Source organism: Citrus sinensis, chromosome 4 (genome assembly GCF_022201045.2).
Source record: "Citrus sinensis cultivar Valencia sweet orange chromosome 4, DVS_A1.0, whole genome shotgun sequence".
Classification (NCBI taxonomy): domain Eukaryota; kingdom Viridiplantae; phylum Streptophyta; class Magnoliopsida; order Sapindales; family Rutaceae; genus Citrus; species Citrus sinensis.
In genome coordinates this window covers 1,459,860-1,479,612 of record NC_068559.1, presented here as the reverse complement: position 1 = coordinate 1,479,612, position 19,753 = coordinate 1,459,860, and the positions used below count along the sequence as shown (strand labels likewise).

The 19,753-nt window shown below is 36.4% G+C and overlaps 5 protein-coding genes and 1 long non-coding RNA gene across 11 annotated transcripts; 5 read left to right on the top strand and 1 right to left on the bottom strand.

The window, feature by feature from the left end:
- Positions 1-2: 2 nt before the first annotated feature.
- Positions 3-1,699, bottom strand: LOC102616614 (protein VAPYRIN-like). Of its 2 annotated transcripts, none has more exons than XM_006486205.4 (2): positions 698-1,699; positions 3-457 (listed from the first exon to the last, which is right to left on the bottom strand). In XM_006486205.4, exons 1-2 carry the CDS (start codon positions 1,628-1,630, stop codon positions 35-37), a joined length of 1,356 nt encoding a protein of 451 aa, XP_006486268.1. In that variant the 5' UTR covers positions 1,631-1,699; the 3' UTR covers positions 3-34. The 2 variants fall into 2 exon arrangements, with proteins under 2 accessions (XP_006486268.1, XP_006486267.1); XM_006486204.4 differs by having other exon boundaries at positions 3-481; positions 698-1,691.
- Positions 1,700-2,537: 838 nt separating this feature from the next.
- On the top strand, positions 2,538-7,672 carry LOC102617117 (sister chromatid cohesion 1 protein 1). Of its 4 annotated transcripts, none has more exons than XM_006486208.4 (21): positions 2,538-2,804; positions 2,967-3,035; positions 3,127-3,185; positions 3,283-3,327; positions 3,432-3,451; positions 3,552-3,628; positions 3,777-3,897; positions 4,149-4,224; positions 4,353-4,431; positions 4,625-4,734; positions 5,076-5,149; positions 5,235-5,387; positions 5,568-5,736; positions 5,824-5,909; positions 5,985-6,171; positions 6,288-6,363; positions 6,510-6,652; positions 6,749-6,836; positions 6,942-7,054; positions 7,206-7,293; positions 7,388-7,672. In XM_006486208.4, the coding sequence occupies exons 1-20, from the start codon at positions 2,752-2,754 to the stop codon at positions 7,286-7,288; spliced, it is 1,881 nt and encodes a 626-aa protein (XP_006486271.1). In that variant the 5' UTR covers positions 2,538-2,751; the 3' UTR covers positions 7,289-7,293; positions 7,388-7,672. The 4 variants fall into 4 exon arrangements, with proteins under 4 accessions (XP_006486271.1, XP_006486270.1, XP_052295980.1 ...); XM_006486207.4 differs by having other exon boundaries at positions 7,206-7,315; XM_052440020.1 differs by having other exon boundaries at positions 2,538-2,732; positions 7,206-7,672.
- Positions 7,673-9,344: 1,672 nt separating this feature from the next.
- On the top strand, positions 9,345-10,052 carry LOC102618729 (uncharacterized protein At5g39865-like). The gene has a single exon (XM_006486214.3). It carries the CDS (start codon positions 9,345-9,347, stop codon positions 10,050-10,052), a length of 708 nt encoding a protein of 235 aa, XP_006486277.1.
- Positions 10,053-12,606: 2,554 nt separating this feature from the next.
- LOC112499032 (uncharacterized) lies at positions 12,607-14,367 on the top strand. Its single transcript, XR_003066559.2, has 3 exons — positions 12,607-12,718; positions 13,126-13,294; positions 14,038-14,367. It is a non-coding gene; the product is annotated as an uncharacterized LOC112499032 (long non-coding RNA).
- A 727-nt stretch (positions 14,368-15,094) lies between these two features.
- Positions 15,095-17,731, top strand: LOC102619031 (F-box/FBD/LRR-repeat protein At5g53840-like). Of its 2 annotated transcripts, XM_006486215.4 has the most exons (5): positions 15,095-15,259; positions 15,344-16,222; positions 16,319-16,465; positions 16,752-17,126; positions 17,264-17,731. In XM_006486215.4, the coding sequence occupies exons 2-4, from the start codon at positions 15,374-15,376 to the stop codon at positions 17,076-17,078; spliced, it is 1,323 nt and encodes a 440-aa protein (XP_006486278.1). In that variant the 5' UTR covers positions 15,095-15,259; positions 15,344-15,373; the 3' UTR covers positions 17,079-17,126; positions 17,264-17,731. The 2 variants fall into 2 exon arrangements, with proteins under 2 accessions (XP_006486278.1, XP_006486280.1); XM_006486217.4 differs by lacking the exons at positions 16,752-17,126; positions 17,264-17,731 and adding an exon at positions 16,558-16,683.
- A 399-nt stretch (positions 17,732-18,130) lies between these two features.
- Positions 18,131-19,551, top strand: LOC102619734 (uncharacterized). The gene is made up of 2 exons (XM_006486218.4): positions 18,131-18,976; positions 19,066-19,551. Exons 1-2 carry the CDS (start codon positions 18,917-18,919, stop codon positions 19,423-19,425), a joined length of 420 nt encoding a protein of 139 aa, XP_006486281.1. The 5' UTR covers positions 18,131-18,916; the 3' UTR covers positions 19,426-19,551.
- The last annotated feature ends 202 nt before the right edge of the window (positions 19,552-19,753 follow it).

The window sequence follows — 19,753 nt, the reverse complement described above, 5'->3', positions numbered from 1 at the left end:
TCTTCAAATTCTTAACTCAGATCTTATTAAATAATCAGTCTTCTAATACAGAAGCTAGCATGGAAGATTGAGGAAGGGAAGCGGAGGCTCCCCTGTTCATTAGCAACTGTGAGATACCATCGTACCCCATAGCTTGAGCCGTATAAAGAGGAGTGGCTCCACTCTTGCTTCTGGCATTAGCATTGGCTCCGTTGTCGAGCAACACCTCCACCGTCTCTGTACTGCCGCCCTCCACGGCCAAATGCAGCGGCGCGTGGCCTTCGTTGTCCTGACATTCCACGTCGGCTCCGAATTCGATTAAAAGCAACACTACATGCTTGTGCCCTTTGATTGCTGCTACGTGGAGGGGCGTCAGGCCGTACTGATCACAGTAGTTCGTGCTGGCACCTTTATCAAGCAGCGACTCGAGACCCTCCAATTCTCCTCGTCTTGCTGCCGTCAGCACCGCTTCTCCGCGCTGTAAAACCGCCAAGACTTCAATCTGCATAATCAAAGTATCCAAGGATGCGTTCTAATTGAGTGTTAACTAGTATCAATTTTTGGTTTTTTTTTTTTTAATTCTTATTTGAGATCTGCTTTTTTCAATTTAATAATGAGAGTATTAACAGTCAGCAATTGGATTTATAACGTCCTAAAAGACCAAAAAAAAAAAATTGTATAACATAAGGATAAAATTAGTAGATTCCTAATTACTTACATGTCCCTTGTCGCGAGCAACGTCAAAGCACGAACGGCCACGATCATCCTTGATGGTAGGATCGGCTTCCATCTCGATCAACATCTCCACCATCCTACGGTCACCGTTAGCTGCTGCATTATGCAATGCCGTTTTCCCATCTTTACCCTTAGCTTCCTTATCCGCACCAGATTCCAACAAGACCTTAGCGCACCCAATACTTGTCTTATTTACCGCCAAATGCAACGGTGTCCTTCCCTCCTTGTCCCTACAATCCAATGACTCGTACTCTTTCATTCTCACCAAACTCGAAATCTCCTCCGTCCGACCAAATGCCGCTGCCACGTGTAACTCACTCCACCCATCTTTTGTCTTCACACGTTCGTCAATCTCAATGCTCAGTCCGGCCCGAAGCAACAAACTGACCATATCTTCGGAGTTAGCCGCCAACTCGGTAGCAACTCGGTAGAGTGACTCGGCTTCGGCACTCGACAACCCAGCGAGAATCATCTTCTGCCGCTTGAGTATACTCTTTACGGCGTTAAAATCTCCGTTACTCACCGCATGTCTCAGAAGGAATGGGCCGACAAAGGCAATTTTAAATTTGACGTCCTGAGTTGACCCGTCGGGGAGAGTCACGCATAATGAGTTGACCGAGTCGGCCGAGCCGAAAACGGTCGCTTTGATGAGGAAACGGTCCGAGGGAGACCGCGGGAAAGTGGGAGGGATTTGGGACTGGGGCTTGAGGATGATTTGGAGAGTGGTTTGTGCTAACGGCTGAACGAGTCCGCTCGGTGGGTTGACTAAGAACTTGTGAGGGGACGAGGTTTGGACTTTGAAGGCGACGGGGCTGGTGGCGCAGAGTGATATGAGGCGCACGTTAGCGCGACACTTGGAGTTCAGTGTGAAGTTTATGAGCACTTCTTGCTCTGAGACTGCTAGTAGTCTCTCCATCGTTGAGTGATTGAGAGAGAATTTGATTCGATTTATGAGTACAAAGAATTAAAGATGTGTTCGATTTTTTTGGGTATGGGGATTGAACGCACGTGAACTTGTGGGGACCAGAAAGGCGGGAAAGTGACAAATTGAAAACGGTCTTTGGGGTTGTCGTTTTGGTTGAATAAAGTGGGGGTGGCGCAGCACCGTCGATGTGTGTGATTATGTATCATTTTGTATCACAACATTATGATATTCATCGTTTAATTTATCTTTTTTACCACAAATAAAATATTTATGGATGTAAGAAACAAAAATATTGAACCTTCGTTTACCATTGACAAAGAAATGCCCCACGTACTTTTTAAAATTCGTATCAATATTTTGTCTTTCTAAAATTTCACGAATTAAATTTTGAGTAGTTCGAATATTTGAACTGGAATAAATAGATCTACTTTCGATTTAAATAATAATGGCGATTACAAAGATGCTATGATAATTACAATTAGATTAAAACTTCCCCCTGCCAATTTTTTTGTAATTCATCTATCGTCGAAATTTTTATAAGAAAAGTGGTTGAGATACATTTTAATAAAGTACAAAATAACTCAGAATCTTGCCCAGCAAGGAGCTTGTGGCGCACACCATAATGCATGAGAATATCGTCCACGTCCACGTCAGACAAATTTGGGGCCCAGAATAACGAACCCAGCTGCTGCACAAGAATTCTACTACCGTCACCCGGCTATGCCATTACAATCCCTCAATCATAGGAAACTCACCATGAGCTATATCCATCGGGGATAACACGTGTCGTACTAGAAACCTTAGTAGCACGAAACTTTCCATGCTGAAATAGGTAACTTTATCACACTTAAGACTTTTTCACTCAGCACAGTGGCCAGTGCTCCCCGCCTCTCCCCTCACCTCTCCTCTGTATTTCGGCAATGGGCGGGTACATAAAATCGTTATAAAAGAATGAAGAGAATCAACGGAACGCACATCACTCGTGACTCGCGAGCTCCTCCTTTTTATAAACGCTGCGTTTCGTTCTCTTTCTTGTAAAACCCATCGATCAAACAAAACAACTCAATTCAAATTTCTCTTGGTTTCTATACTGGTGAGCTTCTGAACCAAAAATGTTCTACTCTCACCAGCTTCTCGCTCGCAAGGCTTCTCTTGGCCAAATATGGTGATGATTTTACAAATTTTCTCGACTAATATTTTATCAACTAATATTTTGTAAATTTTGCTCATCTCTCTGTTTTCGCTTTTCGAAGTTCTTTGAACTTAATAGAACATTAACTTATTCCAAAATAATGATAAGTTATTTTCACTCATCTCTGTAATGAAGGATGGCTGCTACCATGCACGCGAAGATGAATCGGAAGAAGCTCAATAAGCTTAACCTCATCAAAATATGGTCTCATTTCCCCTTTTTTTTTTTATGATTTTATGTTTCAACTCAGTTAACTTTTCTATTTAATGCGGAGTTTTTTAAAAATTAATTTCAGTGAAGAAATTTTGAATCCAGCGGTTCCTATGGCTCTTAGGCTCTCTGGAATTCTCATGGGTAGTAATTCATTCATTCTCTCTCTCTCTCTATACTTTTTTTTTTCTCGTCCTTCAAAATCTAATGTTTAATTTATATTATTTTTGTTGTTTTTCAGGTGGAGTTGTAATTGTATACGAGAAAAAAGTGAAGCTCCTCTACGGTAATGTTTCTTTTTGATCAAAATTCGGTGAAACAAAAAATTTATGTGATGCGTTTTGCTTTTTTTCTTTTTTTAATTTTTTTCCGTGAATTCTTTTGTCGCAGATGATGTGAATCGTCTTGTGGTACTTTCAGAAACTTCGAAAATTGAAATGAATCCATTTCATATTTCGTTTGAATAACATCGCCTAACGACGTGTCGTTTTGTTGATCGGACGTTTTCAGATTGAAATAAACGCGGCATGGAAAACGAAAGTAGCTCGAGACCCAACTTTGCTACCCAAAGGAAAATCACAAGCCAAGTAAGCAGGCAAAGCAAACATCTCTTACTTCTTATTCCTGAAAGCGCAAAAACGGTGTAGTTTAGCATGGTTTAGGTTTACTTATAAACTTTAATTTTATTTATTTTGATTAATTTGCTTAAATTAGTTTTAATGTCCATGTTTGCAGGAGAGAAGCTGTTACATTGCCCGAAATCAAGGAGACAGATGTTGAGGATCTTGAACAGTTCCTTAATTACCCAAACGCTACAGCCACCATGGAGTTTCAACAAAACGCTTATTTTTCTATGGTAATTTTAAGAGTTCATGTATTACGTCATTCAACTTCTAAGTTTCAAATGTAGAATGGAATTTATGATGCAAGTTCTGTTTTGGGTATCTGTGTCATGTGGGTTTTATTTTACTGATGTTAGAAATATTTTGCCTGTTTGAGAAGTGTTTGACAAATAAACCCAAGTAATTACCCATTAAATCTTTTGCCTTGGCCTTTTCACCACAGTGATATTCAAAGCAATCTATTGATAACTTTTCTCTGTTGCAGCGGCTAGATGATGTAGATGACTCCTTTCTTCAAAGCAATGTTGGAGTGGACGATTCGTTACAAAACTTGCATCAAGGTTTTATTTCCCTCCAACTTTTGCCTTCCTAGTTATCAATTATGACCACAGAGTGACAGAGATACAAACATTTGGCCCACAATCCAAATATGCTCCCATATGCTAAAGTTTTGTCATCTTTCTCCCAGCAAATGTTGATGATATTACCCTGACCGAGCGTTTTGATACATATCAGGCAAATGCAGACACTTATGATCGGTTTGAAAGGTAAATTTCGAGTCATGATTCATTGTTGATCATTAGGTTAACATAATGTAGTTCTGATAGGTAAAATATTCATGTGGAAGTTGGTGAAGATGTTGAGGTTCCATGAGATCATCAAGTGATCTCACATCTTCCAATATTTGCATTTCGTTCAAACATTGTACCTCTATGTGTGATTCTGTGGATTGTGTAACAGATTTGATATCGAAGAGGACACGGAGACACAGCTGAACTTCACATCCAGAGAGCAAACACAAATACCAAAACTTATGCCGTCGCCACCCCATCAAGATGAACCCCAGAGAGGTCAGCACTAATTCTAGACAAGAATCAAACGAAATATTCACTTTAACAATTATGCAGTTCTATTCCCTGGTTTTGCTAGGCAGGGGACTCTCTTCATGTTGCATTAAGCCTCTCTATTTCATCTTAGGCAAACTAGTAAGATTGCATTAAATGTTTAACAAAACAGTCACTAGAACTGTGTTTACATGTCTATTTGCACGCTTCTTCCTTTTCTTTTCCCCACCAGCAACATTCTCATATCTTGCTTGCTCTTTTACCCTTCTTCATACTTTAGTAATTGTGCATTTGAAACATCAAATCTGTGCATTGTATTTGTCTGCTAACTTCCAAATGTCCTATAGCTGATGTAATCCATGACCAGCATCCAGAACAACAAAATCAGCAATCTAATGAAAGCAAAGAAGAAGCTAGACAGGTAATATGTGGATCTATGAAGCATTCTGTGAACATTATAGTAAAAGAAACTGCACAAACCAATCTCAATAATGTGCATGGAGCAGGATCAACAGAGGAAAGGTCCGCTAAAAAGGAAAACAAGAAAACAAGCTGCCTTTGCTATGGATTATGATCAAACAATGATTCCTGGTGAAGTATACCAGTCCTGGCTCAAAGATGCTTCAGATATTAGTTCAAGAAGAAGAAGAAAGAGGAAGGTTTATAACTATTTCTACTATGCATCTTTCCATTTCATCTTATTCCATCCAAAGTTTGTGAATAGCCTAGACACTATTTCTGACTCCATGATACGATAGACAGATACATGAAGAGTTATTATAACTTTCTTCGTTCATGTTGACTGATTAAAAGATGAGTATCTATGCAATTTGATGTAGGCAAGCACGGATTTGTTGTCTACCATGAAGATAGCTAGCGTCATGGAGATGCCACCTGTGGTATTGATTGAAGATTTATTTACAAAAGGCAATCGAGAAATTCATTATCCAGATCCACTGCTAAAGCTATGGATGAAGAGTACCCAGCCTCCCCATGACTCGCCTTCTGGTAAAAGTTTCCTCACGGTTTTTTCTTAAGCTATTTCTCAGTTGTAGAATATACAGGAATTGAAATTTATGTATTTTTTGTGTGCAGCAAGAACCTCTCCACCACAACCACCAGAGCCATCATTGTCATCACCACCTGGGTTAGGACGGTATGAAGAACCTGCAGCTGGATATGTAAGACACTAAACTCTTTTATTCTGCATGGAAAAGTACTTGAACTATGTCTGATTTGAGTTTTTGAAAGTGAAGCCCTTCGAAGATATTCACAGTGGAGTCGGCTCCCAGTCACTTGGAGCATCACTTGAGAAGATAAGGGTAAACGTTGCTAACAATGACAAACCAATCGAAAACCTGATGCAAGAAATCAGGGCCAACTTTATTAACATTGGTTTTGGAGGAAATGAGGCTAATGGGATGGTCACACCTGGGAATTCAGGTAAGCTTCACCTTTCTTAGTACTCTGTGCATTTGTTACTTCTCTCGTGAGAGCATTAAAGGTATCAAATGACTATTATCATAAATATTTTTTTTCCTTGATGTAAATTGCTGTAGATGATGTAAGATCCATTCCGAGCTCAGCATCCGGACATGGAATCCTCTCCCATAACTCAGAAGTCAATTCAAGCAGGTCGGTAAAACATCTCGAGACAAACTATCAAGTGATAATTTGAAGATCTGTTCTTTCACATTACATGGAGTCATCAAATTTAGCATTTAACAGAGAGTGTTGTTCTTCATATTAATTCAAGAATTGGACATGCTGAATGCCAACAGATCCAACCAGAAGAGGCCTCGTTCTTCATCTAGGCACAGTGGCAGTGGTCTGGAACCAGTTGCTGAGGAAAATCCATCGCGGTTCCCTGATCCAAATTTCAGGTTATCAAGGTTGTCTGAAAGGAGCTCGACACCTGATCCAGGTAAATTAATCTGAATCCTACTCTTAAGTTACAATAGCATAGATTTGGAAATCATTTCCTTATCAAGTATTACTTAACTGGTGTGATCTTCAACAGAATTGTTGGTGGAGACAGCACCCACGCCTACTCCAGTTCCTGTAACCAATCCTCCTCCTGTTGACAAGATTACTGACTCTATTCGAATGTATGATTCCTTTCACTTCTGTTGGGTTCCCTTTGTTCAACAGTAATGGTTTTGGTAGTATGATTGATAAATATTAGTCCCTTTTCCAATTTTGAATGCCTACAGGCAGATGAAATCACATTTTGAGATGCCCGGAGCTCCTAAAGTAGAATCACTGAACAACCTAGCCGCTGGATTGAACCGAAAAGCAGCCGCTATGCTTTTTTACCAAACTTGTGGTATTTATACATTTTATGTTTCTCCCTGCCGTCCTTTTTTTTTTTTTTTTGATTTAACAGACTGCTCCTCTGTTCAGTGATCCAAAAGTAATATCTCAAGTTTCAGCTATTATTAACAAATAACAGAGATGAGTGGCCGAATGTCTTGCAGTTCTTGCTACATCTGATGTCCTAAAAGTTGAACAAAACAAGCCTTACGGTGACATTCTCATATCCAGAGGAAAGAGGATGTGAAGGAAGTGAGTTTAAGCATCTCAAATGGTACCTTCCTAATCTTTTCCTTCTTCAATCTTCATAAGACTTTTAAAATAATTAACTTTGATAGTGCAACAGGTTATTTATGCTGCAGCATCACATTTGTTCGGTTTAGTAAACTAGTAAAGATAGATAGAAGATACATGACATATGCACTTTATATGCGGACTATTCGGAAATGAAGAATTTAATCTGTTTGTAAATGCAATATTGTGCTAAAAAAAATTGTCAGTTGATTTTGGGGAACGATGTTTCAGATTGTAGAGAAACAAATTTTGAAGTCAGTTCTTTGTCTATTAGAATCTGTCTATATTTCGGTAATTGCTTTTCGCGGCATCAATTTAATTTTTATGTTTTGGGAAATATCAGTAGACTCCGTTATCTATGCGGCCATCCTAGAGCCAAAAGGACATGAATGATAAATAAATTAAGATTTAAATGCTATATGAACAGAATACAGTACTTGTTGAAATTGAAAGTAACTTTTTCTGAATTTGTTGCAATTTGAAAGCAGTTTTGAATCATTAAAGGAAGTAGTTTTAATTGCATTACTGGAAATATTATCATGGTAGGTGGGTATTTGGGAATTGGGGACAGCAAAGATGGGAATAACAGAAAGGAGCCATAATGATTTTGATTAGATGAAAATATGGTCACATGACTGACACCTTATATAACACTCATCAACAACTCATATACCACCATTTAATTAAATATTTGATAACTTTTTCTTAGTTGTTCCTGCACATGCTTTGACTCCCTTAATTCTCAAACTGGCAAAATGAATCCACAGGATATGTATGCATGGCATTCCTTTGAAGAGAAAATAAAAAAAACTTCACTCAAAAGCTTTTAGCGCTGCCTGTAGCAGATGAGTTTTGTTAAAAATTAAAAATTAAATGAAATCAGCAAACGGATCTCAGTTCACTGGGCATCAGATATGTATACATTATACACACAACTTATCCTCCTTTGTAAATTTGTTTGTAAAGCAATTTCGTATTCATTCGCGAGGTGGTAGGATGGCTAGATAAACAAATAAATTCATAATTTATGAAAAATTATCATTTGATAAATAAATGACACATTATTTGGATGCATTTTTTTTTGAGAAATTATTACCTAGGTTTTATTTTCTTAAAAAAATTATTTGGGAAGTGTGGTGTTCTCTTATATAAATAATCGTTTTTCATTCAAAATTCACATATTTTAAAATGCGGACTTGAATCAAATAATATTTCTTGATATTATTTATAGGGCAATATAGTTAGGTCTTATTTGCGATTGAGGTGTTGTAAGTTACAGTTATTGTGAAAAAAAAAAACTATAACTATGAAACAAAAGTTAATAATTTGTAGTAAATATAAATTTTAAATAATAATTTTAACAAGATTATTAAAAATATAATAAATTTTACATAATACAAGTGAAAAATCATATCAATATAACTTCTAAGCCGTAGTAGATAGTGTTTACTAAATATTTTAAAAGTACGGCTGCCCAGCCTCAATCCCAAACGCACCCTTAGTCCACATTATCTAATGTCTAACCTCAAATTTTTATTTTTTTAATATAATTCGAATGAACTCAAATTTTTATTTTAAAAATAAAGAAATATTCTTTAAAAGGAATTCTCATCTTGATAAAAATTATATCATCTGTACATATTTGGTCATTTACTCATTTTTTTTCAATCATTGAGGACTAATAAATAATCACCAACTCATATAACAAAAGTCATTATTCGTGAACCATACATAAATATACATTTTGCGATAAACATTATTAATATTCCATATAATCATCCCTTATCCCCATTTTTCCCCTTTATCTAGGGTTTTTTTATATTTTTACCTTCCCATTATACCCCACGAGAGTTTCAATGACACAATTACCCCCACGCAATCCACAAGCCCTCCTTCGAAATACCTCTACTTAAATCCACGGAACGCCTCTGTTGTCACCCTCCCACAGTTCACTTGCCCACCAAAAAACGCAAAACCCCATTTCTCTCTCATTCTCCCACTCAGACCAAATGTGGCCCGATTGGTTGAGATCGCCGAGCAGGGGTCACCCTCGTTCAAAATCATTCTCGTGCTCATCTTTCAAAGACATCCAATCCATTCTCACCGAAGATTCCGAACCCGAATCCGAACCCAGGTCCCCCAGAAGCCCCTCCGTCTTCCACCGGGTCAGGATCTCCGCTTCTGTCCTCCGCTCCTGGGCCCACAAAAACCCAATCCCTTCGTCCCTCAGAATCCCCAACCAAGGCATTGTCGTGTACTTCACTAGCCTCCGCGTTGTCCGCAGGACTTACGAGGACTGCAGGACCGTCAGATCAATCCTCCGTGGATTCTGTGTCCCGATCGACGAACGAGATTTGTCCATGGATAACAAGTTCCTGGACGAGCTGCAGGGTATCATTGGCGGTTGTAACAATAATCATAGTAGAAGCTTGAGCCTGCCTAGAGTTTTCATTGGCGGGAGATACATAGGTGGGGCCGAGGAGATTAAACGGATGAACGAGACTGGGGAGTTGTTACAGCTCATCAGTGGGCTCCAGCTTGTGGGCTCAACTTTCTGTGATTTCTGTGGAGGGCTGAGATTTATTCTCTGTGAAGAGTGCAGCGGGAGTCATAAGATCTATACGGAGAAGTACGGGTTCAGGAGTTGCACGGCTTGTAACGTCAACGGTCTGATCAGGTGTCGTTCCTGTTGTCCCGTGCTCCGCCGATGCACCTGATTGTAGCTTCAGGACAAAAAGTATAGAAAAATAGGGTTATTTTCTCTTTCTTTTTTTTTCTCCTTCTATAGCCGTTAAGGAAAATAACCCATGTTTATTTTTGGATGGTGACATTATGATTATGGACGTGTGACAAATATTGTAGATGTTAATAGTTTCACATGTACCCTCACAATGTAATTATTATTTGGAGGTTGAAAAATGGTTTGGAAAAATTCTTAAGTAAATCTAAATATTTTTAAATTTATAAAAGATACTTTCTGAAAATTCGTCAATTTCTCTAATAATGTATTTGGTTTATGAAGAAAGATTCCAGAAAGTTCCAGTGGAAATGGCGAAAAAGTAAAAAATGGTAAATTGATGAAAGTCAACATTTAAGGCATGGTGGGTTGTCTGTAATGGAGTTAATGAGTTTCCATTTTGGGTCCATGTATATATGTATAAATAATAAGTTAGTTCCCATGTTGTGTTCATTAATTAATTTGTTTCTATTAGTGAGTGCTTTTTCATTTTCAAAAATTTTAAAATATGGTTAGCACGTTCTGCATCAGCATTACTACCTCAATGGTTTGCTGAAGTTAAGTTACATAACAATAATAACATTAAGATGTAAAAATTAAAATTTTATGGGATAATAAATTTATAGAGGTTGTAAAATTAAAATTTTAGAGTTAATGAGTTTATAGAGGTTATTTTCATAAATTTAGTGGGAATAAAATTAAATAATAGTAAAACCACCCGTATGAGTTATGAGCTTTTATTTTTAATTACGGTGTGGGTTTTTATAATTCTTGAAATTAAAGTTTAAATTTTATGGGTTTATAAGCTTATGAGACTATTTTTATAAATTTAACGAGACCTAATAAGTAATTTAGATAATTTTCTCTTTAATTTTTTTTAAAATTATTTTCTCTAGTGGGGGTTTGAGGTGGATCCGACTTTGCCTCTCATATCCAAACCCAACAAGAGATCTTGTTAAGCTACATAATAATATAAGTTATTTTAATATCTTTAATATTCATGAACTTATCCGATATCTCAAAAAATCAAATTAATAATGGTTAATTTATCGGCTCGAGTCCAACTAAGTTAGTTCTTAAGTATGAACACATAGTGTTGTTACTAATTAGTATTTATTAGGGTTGAAAATTTATCATGCAATGGAGAGTGTAATAGGGATGGCAACGGGGTAGAGTGGGAGCGGAGAGGCATATCCTATTCCCCACCTTATTAAAAATTTCGACTCCATTTCCCACCTCATCTGCCAATAAATTTAGTGGGGTGAGGATAGAGAATTCTCATGTGGAGAATGATTTTTTCATTTCCATTTCATTCCTCATTTACTTATTTTATAATAGATATAGATAAATAATTTCAGTAAATAAATTTTAAAGACTTAAATAAAATCATTACTATATCATAAAATATTTAAATTATTTAAAAAATCTCCAAAAGTTCATGAAGAACTCCATTCTATCTCTCCCTTGTTACGAACAAAAAAGTGGGTTCTTCCAGTTATACACCCCCTTTTTTCTACGACCCTCGTTGATTCTAAACTTTGTTTGTGAAGGAATTGGGCATTTGCTTTTGACGGACAAACCCTTTTTTATGCGCTGCTTTACCTTGAAAGGAAAATTCATCGTCCTCTGGGCACTAGGCACTCTCGTGGTTAGCGAGAAGGAAAAAGAACGCATCCTTTGTTGCATATGGCACAAGATGATAAAGAGAGAGCTTTGTCTATCGATGAACAACAGATTGACGAACTCTTAGCATTGCTTTGTTTTTCTCTCCTTTCCTATCAACAAGTTTTGATCCTTTTGTTCTTAAATGATGTCAAAACTAAAAAGAATATTTGAAGAAAGCAACACAAGAGAGAAAAGAAAATATAATAATATTTTAAGGTTGAATATATATTATAATGTAGGGTTTTCTTTTAATTATAACTTATTTATGTTATGTAAAAATAAAATGAAAATTTATTAACCAACATTGTAATAGATAAAATAAAAATTAAAAAATATTTATATTTTTTTTGGAATTGAGGTGGGGGTAGAGTGGGGAATACAAAACTAAACATCACCCTATTAAGAATTTAAGAATTATTTTTTCCCCTATTCCCCGCCTCATTCCTTAAAAATTATTCAAAATTCACCTTACAAGGCTCAAAATCTATGGAGAATTTTGCCATCCCTAAAGTGTAAAGATCAAATTAACTTTTAATCTCTTATTTAAGAAAAAAATTAAATAAATGTCTTTAAAATCACTCAGACAGGAGGGGCCAAAGCCCAAAGACCTATCTCATTTGGACCAGTTTCGAGCTTAATTTTTTCCAAGTTGTTATTCCAGCCAATCAGCCAAACTTGTGATGAATCCAACTTGACCCGCTGCCATTCCAGTGGTACCTTGTAATTTTTTACATGAATGATATTTTCCTCTTAGAAATTGTTTTTAAAATCTATATACACTTTGTGTATTTTAATATAAAGCAAAGAAAATGAAAAGAGGGGGGCATTTGGGTAAATTTGACAAGGATACCTGAAGCCGAAGCCTAAAACGGGCATGTTGGGTAATCCATGTTAAAAAGCGGCAAAAAATCTCCCAAATGCCAAAGACGAAGATGGGTAGAAAGAAATTAAAATGACAGCAGAAACGTACCGTGTACAAAGGTAACTTTCTTCTCAATTCTTTTTATCTTCCAATTCGTTAATGAAACTTGGAAGTTGTTCTGTAAAATCTTTTTTTTTTTTTGGTCGGTTTCCTTTGGCTGAAATTTTAATTTTGCTTCAACTGTTTTGCTGTTATACTTAGCTTGTGGTCATGAAAATGGAAGTTCAAAGGGTTGAGTTGAATTATCAATCAGCAATACGCTTTTCCAAAACTATGTTTATCAAATGTTAATATAGCCGAAAATTTTGAATATATAGGAACATGTTGTGAATATTCTAAACCAGCTCTTCCACAAGTAAAGACACTGAAATTACGCCTGCACCGGCTGATTGACACTGTTTATGATTCTTTTAAATGGCTTCTTTTCTTCCTTAATATTTACCTTCGTTGATGATCTTTTTTGTAGATTTCTTTACTAAATTGCTTCAGTTGCCTGAGGTTGAACTCTGCCGTGTCCCTAAATTACCTAATCTCAAGCTTTTGGATATGGTAATTGGATTGCTTCATGAAGATTAGATTACCTTCTTACTCGTGCTGTTTTCTTGAAAGCATCTCTGTCGTTGTACACAGTGAAGGTGTGTCTCGTCTTTGCTATTGATTTAAGATCTTCATCATTTTAAGAGTATTCTGTTGAAACAATAACAAACTTTATGCCCTTAATCGTGCATTTCCAAGCAAACACATATTTTAGGTAATTTCGAAATTTACCATGATCTCCCATGAATCCGACCTTGGAAGCTTGTTATGGAGCTTTATCGAGTTGTTACAAGCTTGATCTAGCTTCTGAATTCAGTTTCCCTTGCTTCAGCTCAAGGATCGGCTTGCTTCAAAATTTACTGTACATACACACACGGGAGACGAGAGGGAGAGGGAGAGGGAGAGAGAGAGAGGTGCACTGCGCACATGCAACTGATTTTTCAACAGTTAACTTCCAAAATGGGCTGAAGTTACTTAAATACAGCGGTTGAGCGCAGGGACCCCTCATGTGTTAGTACAAAATTGCCCATCTCATTATGGGCTAAAATAACACAATTAAAGATATACTTGTCCATAATATACTACTGTACAGGGTATGTCAAAATTAGACTCATTAACACCATATTTGATCACTTAATAAATGAGTCTGTCAAAATTACTCAATAATATTTAACTTTAGTCACGTATTAATTCGGTAAAATATAAAAAATAATTAAAATAATTTATGTCAGTCCACATAATGTGAGAAATAAATCTAACAATTTCTTATTCCATTTACAATGTTCATAAGTCATTCTGTATGGTCATATATATGATACGAATGCCCTTTCCCTTGTGACAGTTATAATGGGTCACGCTCATCTATCAAGGATGGGAATTTAAGTCTTGGGGTGGTGGAATTGTTTGGATTGAGAGTGCTACGCTGCTGGAGAAGATGACTGTCAAACCAAGTGTGACTTTCGTGGAAACGTTTCTGCGCAGGGAAACTGAGGTGTGTGGATCCGCTAGAAAGTAGAAAGCTTCTGTGCGAGTCGGCATAGAAATTCCCTTGCTGTTAATTTACGATGACATGACTTTTCACTGTATTGTGTTGCTTGACGAACTGTTTAGTTTTTGACAACAGCAAAGACTAATGTGCTCTACTCTTTTTAACTGCAGAATTTGAAATTGTTGCAAGTATTGTGTTGTCATAAATTTTTGTTAGCCATATAATTGTTAAATGATGCGTTTACTTACTGCATTAGGAGATCAGAATTCAAAATAAAAATAATTGATATTATTTACTTATTAAAATAGAGGTGGGAATATAAACGGAATATGTGAGGTCGTCTACATATTTTTGGGATAAAAAATGAAAACTTGATTCTCAAGAGAGAGATAGCGAATTGCCGAATCATGAACTTCTCATTTTACCCAATTTAAATTTGATAATTTCACTTTTGTCCTTAAATAAAATGTTGTTGTTGTTGTTGTTATTTAATTCTTAATAATAATGTTAATATTAATAATGATAATAGTAATAGTAATTTTAACAATACTAATAATCAAAACTATTATAATAAATAATGACAATAATAAATTAAGGTGATTTTTGTAACTTATAATAATTTATTTTAATTTTAAGAAAAAAGTAAATATATAAATAACAATAAAACTTATTTTGATTTTAATTCATACAGTTAATTTATTTTAACTTTAATTTTTCATTTCATTTAAAACCCATTTTGATTAGCTTTTAGTAGTTTCACCGTAATTGTATTAGGTATCTGGGTAATTACCACCGTTGGGCGGACTGATCCACGTAAACAAAAGGAGAGAGAGATTGGTAAGTTTCAACGGCTGAGATCAAGTCTAGCCCACTTAAAACAAAATGTCGTCCGTTAAAATTTCATTGATTCAATGGTCCATAAAATATTCCTAGAAGATGGGGACTCCTCTTCTGCCTTGTGCCTAACCCAACTAAAAAAATAGGACTCGAAATCCCCCCCAAAAAAAAAAAAAACCAACAACAACAACGGCGGCGAGTTTAATGGCGGCATAATTCTACCATCTACAGAACAAAGGTGATTTTCCTCTAACTTGAATTTGTGTCTTTCAGATTAAGTTTTAAACGCTAATTATTTATTGTTTGCTGTTTGATTTTGAAGATTGTGATTCCATTTGCCCTTGAAAAGAACATGGATGATCGCATCAGTAAACTACCAGATGATATTTTGATTTGTATTTTATCTCGCTTAACAATTGAAGAAGCAGCAAGAGCCAGCATTTTATCATACAGATGGCGATATTTATGGAGATTTTTCACTGGTTGTTTGGACTTTGTTGACCCCTACAAAATTCGGCGCTTGGCAATTTTGTCTGACCCATATTACAAGTGTGAAGATAATTATTTCATTCGCGCGAAAAGGCGAAACTTTATAAATCTTGTCGATCCAATTATCGGATTACTTCAAACTAAATCTTTACAACAATTAAGGATTTGTTACCCCGTTAATTCTGATTACGATGTTGATAGTTGGGTTCAATTTGCTGTTGATAAGAGAGTTCAAAGGCTTGAGTTAGACTTTAGTGAGTCGAAGACAGAAGGTCATGAGTTGCATTCCTTTTCACCATATTTCAAAACTACTTCCAGCTTCAGTTCACTCGTGTCCCTGCGTTTAATCGATGTTGATATAGCTGAAGAGGTTCTTCATTATTTGTTATGTTACTGTCCGTTGCTCGAGGTGTTAACGCTTAAGGGTGCCGAGAAGTTGATCCGTATTAGAGTCTCTGGCCCATCACTCAAGTTGAAGTACTTGGAGTTAAGGGATTTGCCTAACTTGAGCAATCTTGAAATTAATGCACCCAATCTCATATCATTTGAGTTTTGTGCGGGAGAGTTGACTGTTAATTTTAAACATGTTCCAAGTCTTGTTGAGATGTCTATTGAAGGTGATTATTGCACATACTTTGTGTATACCCTTCATCAGTTTTCTAGTTTTCTTCCACAATTAAGGACGCTGAAATTAAACCTGATGGTTGTTTCTGTAAGTATGTTTTTTTTGTTCTTTTTGTTTCTAAACACCTTCAAGGATTAGCCAATATGAAGGCTTTTATGTACTTAATTTATCAAATTGTTTCAGGTGCCTGAGGATTTCCTCAACAGTATTCCTAAATTTCCTAATCTCAAGCACTTGGAAATGACTCTCGCTAATGGTGATCTTGATTGCTATCATCCCTGTGTTGCTTTTTTAAAAGCATCTCCTTTGTTGCAGGAATTCACATTCAAGGTGGATGTTTCTTCTGCTTTTGATTTCAGATTTTAAATATTTGTTGTCTTTGTTTCTGAATAATCCAGATTTCTGTGTGCACGTGTTTGCAGTTGTCCCATACTGTGGAACCATGTGCATATGTACAGAATAATCCAGATTTTAAATATTTGTTGTCTTTGTTTTTGAATAATCCAGATTTCTGTGTGCACGTGTTTAGTTAAATGATTTTCCTGTAACCATTTTGAGAGTGTTCCAATTTCATTTTCAAATTGCATATTTATGATGTCTTATTCCCATGTTGCAGTTGTCCCATACTGTGGAACCGTGTGCATATGTACAGAACATCAAGGATCATCCTCATTTAAATCTTAGGGCGGTGTCATTCATTGGGTTTGAGGGGCGCGAGGTAGATGTTGAGTTTCTGAAAGACTTGCTTGAGAATGCTGTGAGGCTGGAGAAGATGATCATTGATCCTTGTAAATATCATTTTATGGGAAGTCCAGGGATGTGGTATTACAGGAGAAGTGAGGGTTACAAGTGTGCTAGGAAGCGTGCAATTGAGTTGGCAGAGAAATTCCCTCATGTGGAATTTGTAATACCAGAAATCTTTGTGCCGTTAGCTGATCGATGAAATGTGTTGTGGCACTTGCAAAGACAAATATGAGATACTCCAATAGATGTTGGTGAAATTATTATTAGAAATAACGTCGATCAATTATGTGATTAGAACCACCATGCTTGTGTTCTCTCATATATTTTGTTTTGTATAACAGAGTTTTGCTACATGTTGTCTCTTACTTTATCAAATTGTTTCAGGTGCTTGAGGCTGTCCTCTGCAGCATTCTGGAATTGTCAGATCCCAAGCATTTGGATTTCACGACCTTGTTAAGTGAAGATTGCTTTCGTCCTTGTGCTACTTTCTTGAAAGCATGTCCTTCTCTACATAAACTCACACTGAAGGTGGATGTTTTTATCTGCGGTTGGTTTTAGATTTTAAACATATGTTGTTTATATTATTTGGTAATGTTGACAAAATTTTAGTATTTGGTGTGTATACCACCTATTGTTTTATGGTTTCCCCATAACCATTCGGATGAGTATTTAAGAAAGCATCCACATTCAAGCCTGAGGGTTGTGGAATTGAGATGGCAGCAAAAATTCCCACGGTGGGAATTTGTGGTGGCATAAATATTTGTGCTAATTTTGAGATGATCCACCAATTGATTGTCGGTTGAATTACTCCTTTATTTTTAAAAAATTTTAATTTATCGCCTTATTTTAACACATTCGGCATGTTGGCCATCTCTTTTTAGTCTTACGAGAGGTGCCTAAAGTACAAGCTTTCTTTTTAATTTTAAATTTTTAATGATGGATATTTAAAAAGTGGGCGTGAAAATGAATTTTTATTGCCTTGCAAGTTGCAAAAGCTGTGATAATAAACTTCATACTAGATAAAGCAACTTTAGAACACCTAATAATCGGACACGAGATCGAAGAAGACGAAGACGAGGATTTGAAATGGGGAGCATAAAATTTACCTTTTAGCAAGGTAATTCGCTTCTCTTTCGTAATGAAATTCCCAAGATTTTTCGCTTTTTTGTAAAAAAGTGTTAGTTTCCAGCTGAAATTGTGTGCTCCGATTGGATATTTGGTAGATTTTGCTTCTCTGAGTGAAGATTGAAAAGAAAAGAAAAGAAAGAAAACAAGATGGAAGATGTTATAAGTAAATTGCCAGATGAACTTCTGATAGATATTTTGTCTCGCTTAACAATTAAGGAAGCAGCGAGTACAGGCATCTGATCAAGTAGATGGAGATTTTTGTGAACATTTTTCACTGGTTCTATCGACAATAACGATCTCGTCGACATGGGGGGATTGTTAAAGAAGTTTGGTTTGGGCCCCGATTATTTTGATAATTTGTATGGGAGGAAGCAGAAGTCTGTGAGCTGGATAGAACAAATTATAGGGTCCCTCAAAGGGTCAAACTGTTGGAAGTGTTAAAGATTTGTTTCGACTCCAACAGAAATGTATATAATTGGGTTAAATTTCCAGTTGAAAAGAGAGTTCAGAGGCTTGATTCGGAAAATTCTTGCTTGACGGAATGTGAATCATACAATTTTCCGTCTCCTTTTGATACTCAGTCCAGCTTCAGTTCTCTTACATCCCTGCGTTTTACTAGGGTTGATGTAGGAAACGAAGCTGTTGAAAATTTGTTATCATACTGTCCGCTGCTTGGGGTGTTAAGTCTTAGCTATGCAAAATGTCTGACGAGTCTTAGAGTTTCTGGTCCATTGCTCAAGCCAAAGTATTTAGAGTTGATGCATTTGCAACAGTTGAAGAATCTTCACATTGGTACTGGCTGAAAATCTAGTATCATTTGTATATTCTGGGGCAGCGTCAAATGTTTGTTTTAAACATGTTTCAGGTCTTGCTGAGATGTCTTTTGATGGCGACTGTTGTCATTACTAGATGCACAAACTGTACCAGCTTCCTAGGCTTCTCCTGCATCTAAGGACACTGAAATTACATGTGAGTGGTGGCTGCCATTTCTAACGTACCTTTAGATGTTTACCATCACTGGTGTTTTTTTTCTACCTTATTTTATCAATCTGTTTCAGGTGCCTTTTGATGAATTCTGCTGCATTCCTGAGTTACCAAATCTCAAGCATTTTGAATTGCAAGGCAACATACGTCCCGCTTCTTTTCTCGGTGTTGCTGCTGCTTTTGTGAAGGCTTGTCCTTCGTTATATAAACTCACAGTCACGGTGGAAGATGTAACTTATAAACACAGACACACGATGAAGAAGCATCCACATTCAAGTCCCAGGGTTGTAGAATTGATTGGTTTCACATGGGTTATAGGTGAAATTGAGTTTCTATCAGGCTTGCTTGAGTGTGGTACACGGTTAGAGAAGGTAATTATTGATCCTATGGAACCAATGTTTGTTGGAGGTGTTGTGCGTGGAATGTGGAATTAAGCGCACCAAATAATTACTGAAAAATAAAGGATACAAAATTTCCGTGGTTCGGTAATTAAACATACATCCACGGAGGTAAGAAAGAATAATTGTTTATTTAACAATTAATAGAGTACAAATATTTGAGTGACGAATCTTATTTTTCAGAAACCTAAATATACCCAGTACTCTCACACTCTGCAGGAAAGATAAATTCCTCAGACACACTTCTCTCATTTCTCTCAAAAACTTAGAAACTTATAAACTTAACAATTTTGGGATGCTTTACAAATGAAGAATGCATCTCTATTTATAGCAAAAAATGTTGCACTATTGCACCATCTGCTTT

Coding starts and splice junctions, on each gene's coding strand:
- LOC102616614 (XM_006486204.4), bottom strand. CDS start 1,630: ATGGAGAGACTACTAGCAGTCTCAGAGCAAGAAGTGCTCATAAACTTC. Junction 482..697: donor TTGCTCGCGACAAGGGACAT/GTAAGTAATTAG, acceptor TTGATTATGCAG/ATTGAAGTCTTGGCGGTTTT.
- LOC102617117 (XM_006486208.4), top strand. CDS start 2,752: ATGTTCTACTCTCACCAGCTTCTCGCTCGCAAGGCTTCTCTTGGCCAA. Junction 4,432..4,624: donor ACTTATGATCGGTTTGAAAG/GTAAATTTCGAG, acceptor ATTGTGTAACAG/ATTTGATATCGAAGAGGACA. Junction 4,735..5,075: donor TCAAGATGAACCCCAGAGAG/GTCAGCACTAAT, acceptor AATGTCCTATAG/CTGATGTAATCCATGACCAG.
- LOC102618729 (XM_006486214.3), top strand. CDS start 9,345: ATGTGGCCCGATTGGTTGAGATCGCCGAGCAGGGGTCACCCTCGTTCA.
- LOC102619031 (XM_006486215.4), top strand. CDS start 15,374: ATGGATGATCGCATCAGTAAACTACCAGATGATATTTTGATTTGTATT. Junction 16,223..16,318: donor TAAACCTGATGGTTGTTTCT/GTAAGTATGTTT, acceptor AAATTGTTTCAG/GTGCCTGAGGATTTCCTCAA. Junction 16,466..16,751: donor TGCAGGAATTCACATTCAAG/GTGGATGTTTCT, acceptor CCCATGTTGCAG/TTGTCCCATACTGTGGAACC.
- LOC102619734 (XM_006486218.4), top strand. CDS start 18,917: ATGCACAAACTGTACCAGCTTCCTAGGCTTCTCCTGCATCTAAGGACA. Junction 18,977..19,065: donor TAAGGACACTGAAATTACAT/GTGAGTGGTGGC, acceptor AATCTGTTTCAG/GTGCCTTTTGATGAATTCTG.